This window comes from Paroedura picta, chromosome 8 (assembly GCF_049243985.1).
Source record: "Paroedura picta isolate Pp20150507F chromosome 8, Ppicta_v3.0, whole genome shotgun sequence".
Classification (NCBI taxonomy): Eukaryota; Metazoa; Chordata; class Lepidosauria; order Squamata; family Gekkonidae; genus Paroedura; species Paroedura picta.
Window position 1 is genome coordinate 46,515,511 of NC_135376.1, and position 10,118 is coordinate 46,525,628.

The 10,118-nt window shown below is 43.4% G+C and overlaps 1 protein-coding gene across 1 annotated transcript; it reads right to left on the reverse strand.

The window, feature by feature from the left end:
* Nucleotides 1–2,048: 2,048 nt before the first annotated feature.
* On the reverse strand, nucleotides 2,049–6,535 carry CALHM1 (calcium homeostasis modulator 1). The gene is made up of 2 exons (XM_077347849.1): nucleotides 5,567–6,535; nucleotides 2,049–3,775 (listed from the first exon to the last, which is right to left on the reverse strand). The coding sequence occupies exons 1-2, from the start codon at nucleotides 6,113–6,115 to the stop codon at nucleotides 3,323–3,325; spliced, it is 1,002 nt and encodes a 333-aa protein (XP_077203964.1). The 5' UTR covers nucleotides 6,116–6,535; the 3' UTR covers nucleotides 2,049–3,322.
* Nucleotides 6,536–10,118: the final 3,583 nt, after the last annotated feature.

Here is a 10,118-nt window from a genome sequence, read left to right on the forward strand (position 1 = left end):
ATCAAAGGATGGACTTCCACTAAGAGCCTTTCTGGAGTGAAGGAAAAGCTTCCCCTTGTAGAGGAGCAGAGTGCTTGGATCCAAGTCCATTGTGGTGGAGGTGTTTGATGTGTGATGGCTTTTACCCATGTATGTTGTCACTTGCTGTTGCAGTCAGAGTACTGAATGTATATGGCTAACTCGCACTAACGTTGTCTATATTTTGTGTGGTCCTGTAATACCTGCTGAGCCTGTACAATGATGACAATGATCACAGCTTCTGAGAGGATTTATAGTGCCAAAACCAAGAAAGGAAGCAACCACTCCCATTGTGTTAAGGCAAAGCAATCAGAACAGAGTCAGCTGTGTGGCCCCTTACATCATCAGCCATTAAATGTTTTTCTGTGCTCTGGTTCTCATGGCCGGATGACAAATTATAGGAGATGCATCAGTGACCTCTCAACTTTTTAATTTAAATTGGGAAGCAGTGAATTGGATCATAGTGAAAATGAAGCAGGTGCTGTTTAAACTTTTTTCCCCCTGATCCAAAGCCTCTTTAGATTGTTTCCCCCCTGTGAAAGTAGCTAGTGTGTATGATTAGAAAAATAGCCTCCAGGAGGATTAAATTCACAGCCTTTCCCTCCTATCTGCATTAAAGCAAGAATAAAAACTACTAGGAAATGGCAAATGCCATCTCCTGCTTCTAGTCACATGGGGACTGTTTCAATACACAGGGGTAAAATGCTTGTGGCCTCCTGCTTGCAAAACTCGCGTTTGCAGCCCTCGTAACAGGAGACCCCTCCTGCGTTTACTTTCTCCCACATTGTGGCTTTTTGCTTCCCCACAAGGCTGCAAGGGAAAACAAGCCAAACTTCCCCCCCCCCCATTCCTTGGCTTGTCAATCCTAGCAAGCCACCAATCACAGCACAGCGGTACTCACATGGACGGAATCTTTCTCCCCCACACAAGCCCCAAAATTAATTTTTTTAAAAAAGCACTTCTACATTGCTATGTGGTAATGTCACAACAAAGATGCATTTTTAATAAAAGTTAACACTTCCACGTTGCTAGGAAGAAATGGCAGAACAATACAGCACCCACCTTTTGGGATTCATGTTCTTTTGGACTTTATTTCTGTCTGGGTGGATTTCTAAGATGTTGAACATGGTCCCTGGACCCCAAAAAAGTCATTTTTGTAAATGTTTGGCTTAAAAACAAAGCGCCCAGACTCCTGTATGACTGGGAGAAGGCTGCTCGACCATTCTCTTTCCCAGTTCAGTTCCTACCTCCAGAAAACACAAACAGGGCTGTGTTTTACCTGCCTGATCCCAAAAAGACCATGGACACTTTGCAGAACATTTTAGTTTACCTTTGACAATGTAGCTTTGTGGTCACATTGCAACACAGACCATGCCTTTTAAAAGATTACCTGGAGCAGGAAATGGAGAGGGGAGGGCAAGTGCGAAGGCAGGACAACACTGCAGCTTTCCCCCTCCATATGGGCTTGCCTCTGGTTGCTCACCAATGAGATGCGAGATAAGAAGTAGCAAATTCACTTTTTGCGATTTCCCTCATCCCAAGGCAAATCTGAGCAGAAGGCAAGCCAGCCCCTGGACAGCCTTGGGATGCAGACGACATCATGTGGAGGGGGCTCTAAAACCCACCAACAACCAGAGGCTGTCCAGAAGCAGATTCCTCATGAAGGTCAGCCTTCAGAGAGAGAACAATGTTTGGTAATAGGTGGGAGGAGGGGTTGAAGTGGGGAGGAGGGAATGGCTCAGTGGTGGAGTATCTCATTGCCTTGCATAAAGCCCCAGGTTCAATCCCTGCCATCTTTGGGTAAGAGGCTCAAGTAGTAGGTGATATGAAAGAACTTAACCAGAAATCCTGGAGAGCTGCTGCCAGTCAAAGTAAACAATAATGGCCTGGATGAGCCAATGGTCTGATTCACTGTAAGTCCGCATAATATGTTTATGTGTGCTTGACGTTCCTCCATACAACACATTTCCTTCACCTAGATAATTAAATGTCAGAAATAAGGGTTTGAATGTATGACTTTACTGATGAAAATGCATATATCTCACGTGGGAGACTACATTAGCAACTGCATATGGCAACACGTCACCTATAGCTGCAGGCCTCTACCATCCAGCCTGGAACTTTACCCCCCTCTTGCCCCAGTGGAACTACCATAGACACAAGTCTTCAGGCTCCCTCTTCAAAGGACCCTCACCCTGTAGAGGAGATCCCCAAGACCTGGGAAGGCTGGAAGAAGCACAGGAGGATCAGTTTCCTGACTTTGGAGAGTCCTGACCCCATAACTTGCTCTCTTCAGCACCAACAGCTAACTGCGTCCTGAGGGAAAATACCCAAGAAATGATCAAAGATGACTTGACATCACAATCAATGCTTTCCTCGGGCACACTCTTCACATTTTCACAAAAAATGCCCGGGGTAATTGGAACAACTGCTCTGCATTTAACAAAGCAGTCGCCATGAACTCATCCCTGGATCAGCTGCCAGTCTGTTTAGCTGGGATGCAGTTAATTTAGGCTGAATTTTGTAATACCTGAAACACTTCCCCTTCCCCATTAGCAGTTGTAAAATACAACACAGTTTCTTAGCTTCTGCATATCCTTCAACACATTCCTGACAGGTTTTGTTGTATCATGTTATAAAAGCAAAAGAAAGAAACTCTCCCTTCTTGGTCCCTTCTTAGTCAAGTTTCCTGCTGGTTCATGGTGCCCTCTACTGACTTTGAAATACTGTTTTCCCACTTATGGTTTGGACCCAAAACTTCTCAGAGGGTTCTGCTTTGCTGCTGACAGCCATTTGACCACAGTTCTGTGCCTTTTTCTTTAAAATGTTTGCCTGTTTTGTGTCTTTCAAAGATTTGGCAGGTGGCGTTTGTGAGCTCTCACTGTTAATTGGCCTGCTGTCGAGTCAATGGCAGAGGGATGATCCATCATCCTTGGTTTAGCGGGGAACAAGGCTCCTATTGAAAGCAATCCTGAGTGTATAAGCTGCACCACTGAGAACTCCTTAGTCTTGCCATCAATCCACTTTGATCCCAGCAGCTACCTGAGGGAGGCGCCTCCCTAGCATCTTCTTTCTTTCCGAGCAGTTCTGTTGCTATGTACTTTCCACGTTCATTTGTTTTACTACAAGTGTCTTCAATTATTCTCTTCCCATTGAAAAGGAATGAAGAATGTTTCTGGATGGGTGTCCCAGATGCAACCATCATGGCAACTGAGCTACTGCAAGATTTCTTTGCTCAAAGAGCATTTATTCCCAAGGAGCTCTCGGCAGTGCAGCCTGTTTTCTGATTTCTTCCAGTCCATCCTCAGACTTTACTGTAGTATGCAGCATATTCTCTCTTAGGCACATGAGTGTGTATGATTTCTCCTGCCCAGCCATTCTGTAGCACCTCCTGGTTGAGGCACAAAGGGGGCTTACATTTATGCCAGTTCTTCAGGAGTTTGTTCATGGACCTTTGATCCATAATGCCCAGTAGTTTTTCTTTCTCTTCCCCAGCTTCTGAAGGTGTCTTCTCAGGAAAGTGTGAGTGGCCCATACTCAAGTCCTTGTTCATGCCTTCAAAAAACTGCTGGATGCAAACTTTGGCAAAGCTTTTTGCATGCTCTGTACAAGTTTCATCAAATAGCTTGCGTTCAATGTCAATGTAGTGGGACCAGTACTTGCTCTTCAAGAAGGCAGCTTGAGTGAAGCAAGGGCGCATGGATCGAACCAGGAATGCCAGCAAGGTCATCAGAAGTACAAAGGTCCAGCCCATTGCCTGAATGGGAAAACCAAACTTGTCATAACATAATGGGGAAACTTTCTAGATAGAAATCTGCATTTCACCATGTGAGACACAATATGGAATTGCAATGGTGAATTCAGGGAATTCAGAATTCTGGGAAACTTAAAGCTGCTTATATGCATTATGGCAGTCAAGGTGAGGATCTTGTTAATTGCAGGGCATCTATCATGCTAGGGATGACAGCCTCCAGGCAGGGCCTGAGGATCCTCCAGAAAACCAGGTCATCTCCAGACTATAGAGATCAGTTCCCCTGGAGAAAATGGATGATTTTGAGGGTGGCATTGTACCCCACTGAGGTCCTGTCCTTCTCAGGTTCCATCCCCAAATCTTCAGGAGTTCCCCAACCTGCATATAGCAACTCTATCTACCTCCTAACCCCTGCTGGCAGCCATATCAGGCTCATGACTCAGCCATGGCCCCAAAGCTTTTTTGGATGCTTACTTCTGGTACCAGGTGAACACTTATTTGTTCTTCCAGGACTTTAAGGGACTGATTTTCCCTACCCACCAACCAATAAGCAGGTGTCTCCTATATATTTTCCCACTTTGTACTCTGCGCCCCCACTCTAAACAACATACCACTAGCCTTTGAAAAAGAAGGTGGATGGGGCAAAAACAATAGTAGAACTTTACTTCTGCAGCACCGTCTTGCAACACTTTTGCCTTACATATAGACTAGATGCCACTCTGGTTCCATTGAAATGGGGCTTGCAAAACTGTCCTCCAAAAGCTAAAATAAAGTTAAGGAATAAAACTAGTTTGGATAATGCTAGTTTAGTAAAAAATATTCTGTCTAATTTTTAATTTCAGTTCAGACATAGTTTGATATGTCCCAAATTGGGACAAATTGGGGAAATAAATGGAGTCTGATCTCAGTTTAAAAGTGGATCCAATGTGGTGGGAACTCTCAATGTCAAATTAGATTTTCTGTTGGCTTTTACATCAAACAGGAAGGAATTTACATCTTTTTATAGATGCAGGGAACAAATATATACTGAACATAGCAACAACCGGAAGGGACTGTGTTGATCTGCCTGTCTTAGCTTTGGGTCATTAGAAATTTGACTGGATTTGTATGGCAAACAAAATGTGGCAGGGTGATTTTGAAGGTCACGAAGTTTAATTACAGGAGTCTTTTCTCCTTCACCTGCCCGGTGTAATTTATTTATTTTACAGAATACAATACATGGGGTTATTAGAGTAAGCAGTCGGGGTTTAGTACTTTGTGTTATTGTATGTGTGAATTCTTTGAATGCAGAAACTTTAAGAACAGCAAACTATAACAATAGGTTGAGAGGAGCACCAGCTCATTTTCTGTGGAGAGGGATCACAAAGAGAGTGGGAATTAGGGATGTCAGTCCCCAGGTGAGAGCTGGGAATTTCCTGGAATTATAGTTTATTTCCAGGTGACATAGATCTGTTCCCCTGGAGAAAATGGCTGCTTTGGAGGGTGGACTCCACATCATTGTACTCCACTGAGGTCCCTACTCTTCCTGCCCCAAATCCCACCCTCCTGGCTCCACCCCAAAGATGTTTCCCAACCCACAGCTGGCAACCCTAGTGGGAATAACAACTGTATCCCCACACAGGCATCAGTGAAAAATGACAGCTTGTCTCTGGGAGCTGAGGTGATTGTTGACACAATATACGACTACAAATAACCAAACCTGCCTTACTTATCTGATTTCTCCTTCATTCTCTTGAATCAGGCATAATGTCAACCTTCTAACAGAAAATTAATTTAAAAGACACTGTTTTTGCTTACCTGGGAAATACAGCGCAGGTACCTGATTGCCACTTCCCTGACTATAAGTTCCTGTCCACTGTAAATTTCTGTACAGGGAATCTGGGCCAGAATCCTCCGCATTGCCTTCTCAGATAGGCCCGTGTAGCTGTTATTCCCCAGCTTTTCTATGGGCACAGAGGTGCAGAAGGCACACACAAAGCACTCTCCATCAAGCAGCGTGACAGAAATCCAGACAGCGGGAGCAATCATGGCTCTCTGCGCCATGGAGCAGAACATGTAACGCAAGACAGCTGGGTCTTTCTGCCGTTTCCCTGTGGGCCTTTTCCATTCTTCAGCTAACATGGAGACGTTGTTGTTCATCACGAAGCCCAATAAAAACAAGACGAGAGGTGGTACAAACAGGATACCCATCCCATAGGCCAGATTATAGTCTGGTAAACATGGGCACTTGAAATCGAAAGCCACGTATATCTGTGCACTCGCAAGAGCCATGATGCCACAGATGCCGTTCATGAATGACTCTTGGTTGGACTGAAGGAACTGGAAGATCATTCGGAATTTATCCATTCTGGCTATCGCTTTCTGAACACTCTTACCACAATGGAAGTAGAGGTCTTGTCTTGGTTTCTTCTTGGAACAAAGTTGCAATAAACTTCAGTATTATCTTCCCACTGTCTGTATTAGATCCAGCTTTTGAAACTACCTAGACACTGTTTCCCCCCATTTCCTCCTTGACACTTAAAGAAAATACTGTTATCTTTACCTTACTAGTGAATCTCTGCTCCTCTCAGCTTGACTGGAGTGTATTCCATCCTGTGGAAAGTTATTAGTGTGCCGTCCCAAGTATCTTGGTTTGGTGCATTTGACGTATGTCTTTTTGAGAAGGTCATCTCTCTCTCTCTCTCTCTTACTAACAGCCTTGGATTCTTGAAGGTGATTATTTGTGGAAATAGAGGTTCTCACTAGTTCTTCAGAATGTGCAGCAGGCAGTCTTTATTTGGAGCAGGAAAGGGATCTCTCCGATTTCTGTGAGCCTGCTTGCAAATGCAGCATGCTCCTCCCACAGCCCTCAGAAAGCTGGGGACTGCTGTGCCTCACCTTTGTAAGCTTACCTGGGAAAGAAAAACGAATACCAAGTATGCAAAGATCAATGTGGGTGGGATCCATGTTGTGGCAGGAGCTGTGGGTAACCAAAAAAGAATACAGGATTTTCCGACCCCTCTTTCCTTTTGCAGCTTTTGAAATCCCAAAAATTATCTCTACATTGTGTTTTGGGTGGGGCTGTGTTATATGACTCAGGAGGATGAGAAGCAATTCATTTCATGCCAAAATATGCTATAGCCGTACAGCACAGGACGGCTTCTTCTTTTGCACAGCAAGAAAGCAGCTGTTTTGCACACAGATGGAAGATGGTATGGCTAGCATTGTCAAACAGTACTGTAGCAAAACCAAAAGAATCCCAAAGTTCTGGCTGGTTGGCAGTACTGCCATGAACAGAGGATTTCCTTATTCTCTTCTTGGAATCGCCATCTTTTAGTCAGAAGCAGATGTTGTAAAGCTTCTTCCAATGATGAGTAGGATTACCAACCTCCAGGGAGGGCCTGGAGATCTACCAGAATTACAACATCTCCAGAGATCAGTTACTCTGAAGAAATCTACAGCTGAGCACACAAAACTTGCTCAAGATCCCCGCCCTCAGAGAAGTAAAATTGGCCTCAACTATAGCCAGGGCATTTTTGGCCCTGGTGCTGGCCTGGTGGAATCCAGGTTCTCACTTGGGCATGCGAGAAAGAGCTGTTCCACCCAGTCTACAGTTGACACCTATAAATGCCATCAATGAACTGGCCTCCCTTCATCAACCCAAAGGATAACACCTGCACGTCCACTCAGTAGTCAGCAGCAAGCACCCCAATACCCCTTCCCTCCTTATCAGAGGGATGGTGATGAGTTCTGACTGTTTTAAAATTTAAAACTGATTATTTTAAATGTTTAAAATGTTTTAATTATTATTTTATTATATAGTATGTTGTAAGTCTCCCTGAGTCTCAGGGAAGAGCAGCATAGAAAAGTGAAAATAAATTGAAAATGCTGCTTTGGAGGGTGGATGCTTTGCATCCTGTATCACTGAGGTCCCTCCGCACCCTAAAGGCTGCCCTCCCAACCTTCCGTCCATAATTCTTCAGGAATGGTCAGACCTGGAGCTGGTAACCCTGGCAACATGCATGGATGCTGACTAGCTCTCCCTGTTTCTATAACTTAATCTCGTCATCCTGGGAAAAGGGCAGCACAATCAGACAGGCCTGTGATGTGGAGGTGAGGGAACAGCATTTCTACAAAGAAGGTTCTAGAGACTGAAGGAACAAGTGATGAAACATTAAAGGAGAACTCGTATCAAAAGCTTGAGAAACAACACCACTTAGTGTTGCTTGCTTGCAGAGAGCCCTTTAATCTCCAGGAAAAGGCTCTGCATTACCATCTTAAATGTGGGCTGAATGGAAGATTCAGAATACTTCTAAAAACTCACAACCCCACTGAAGGTGAGATTCAGGAGATTCAGGAGAAGTTTGTTAGTCCAGTGGCCAGGAACAATATCATTATCATGTCTGTGTTTGGTACAGTACATAGGATGCTCTTGGTGGTACCATGTCTAATGGAGAGCCACTGAGAGGCAGGATGGTGTAGTGGTTGAGTGTCAGACTAGTGCCTGGGAGACCCAGGTTCAAATCCCCACTTGTGCACAGAAGGTCACTGGGTGACCTTAGACAAGTCACACTCTCTGAGCCTAATCTACCTGACAGGGTTGTTGTCAGGATAAAATAGAGGAGAGGAGATGTAAGCCTCTTTGGGTCTCCATTGGGGAGAAAGATGGGGTACAAAGATGGGGTTGACAAACTGGAGGAGGGCAACAAAGATGGTGAGGGGTTTGGAGACTAAGACGTAGGAAGAAAGGTTGGGAGAGCTTGGTCTGTTTAGCCTAGAGAGGAGACGACTGAGAGAGGATCTGATAATCATCTTCAAGTATTTAAAAGGGTGCCATATAGAGGATGGAGCAGAATTGTTCTCTCTTGCCCCAGAGAGACAGACCAGAACAAATGGGATGAAATTAATTCAAAAGAAATTCCATCTAAACATCCAGAAGAAATTCCTGACTGTTAGAGCGGTTTCTCAGTGGAACATGTTTCCTCGGGAGGTGGTGGGTTCTTCATCTTTGGAAATTTTTTAACAGAGGCTAGATAGCCATCTGACAGAGAGGCTGATTCTGTGAAGGCAAAGGGGTGGCAGGTTACAGTAGATGAGCAATTGGGATGTGAGTGTCCTGCATAGTGCAGGGGGTTGGACTAGATGGCCCATGAGGTACCTTCCAACACTATTATTCTATGATTCTATGATTCTAAATAAATAAAATAATAGTAGCCTGAACTTTCTGGAACTGAAAACAAAATCAGTGCTTGGCAACATTGCAAGTAGCTGACTTATCACAAAGTTTCCAGGGCCTGTTATTGAATTACTAAAGATTACATTGTCCTTGTTTAAGAGCAGTTGTTGTGATTACTTTTTAAATATCTTATAACAAGAAGACTGTGTTGATAATGGTATCCGCGTGGGAGAGTTTAAAATAATTGAGATAAAACAGCCATCCTTTGATTTAAATATCAAACAAAAGCAAAATAAAATGTCAGTTTCATATATCATTTCTCCAAAATGTCCTGTTGTGAACAGCCTTATTCGGGAATTGCAAACTGAGGCCCATGGCTTCCTTTACTGAATCGATACATCTCATGTTGTACCTTTTTTCCCCTGCTGCCTTCAAATTTTCCTAGCATTATTGTCTTTTCTCCTCATAAGGTGACCAAAATATGATAGCCTTAGTCATTTGAGCTTCTCTGGAGAGTTGATTTGCAGTAGAACTCACTTGATTTGGAGTAGAGCTCACTTAGTTGTCTTTTTGGTAGTCCACAGAATCTGCAAAACTCTCATCCAAGACCACATTTCAAATGAATCTAGTTTCTCCCTGTCAGCATTCTGAGGAAGAGTGCTTGAACTCGAAAGCTCTCGCCTTGAATAAATGTTTGTTGGTCTTAAAGGTGCCCCTGGACTCTGATTTTGTTTTGTTGTGCAGCATTCTTCATTGTCCAGCTTTCATACCCATATATAATAATGGTGAATACAATGGCATGAACTAACTTTTGATCACCAGCAACACATCCCTAATCTTCAGGGCTGCCCTTTCCGTCTCGATCTCCTTCTGATTTCATGTAGTTGCTACCCCCAAACAGCACCAGATCATTAATTGCCTAGTATCTATTGACGGCATCAAGACTGGTCTTCGCAAAAATATGGAAGTCAAACCTCAGACCATCATAAATAGAATTTTAAGTAAAATATTTAATTTTAAAGTAAAATAATTGTTTAAACTATTTAAGATAACATTATTGCAATATATCGCGGAATGTTCTGATTAAGATCGAAGAAGAGTTCTGAAAATATTTAAGAGGCAATTAGTTAGCTAAATTCAGTTAGTTAGGAAAGTATTCATTAATTTAACATTTATTTTAGAATGATGTTTTTA

Bases quoted from the DNA above. Each gene is read 5' to 3' on its own strand.
- CALHM1 (XM_077347849.1), bottom strand. From the start codon at position 6,115: ATGGATAAATTCCGAATGATCTTCCAGTTCCTTCAGTCCAACCAAGAG. The intron at 3,776-5,566 runs GTAAGCAAAAAC...TTTCCCATTCAG, and splicing joins ACCTGCGCTGTATTTCCCAG to GCAATGGGCTGGACCTTTGT.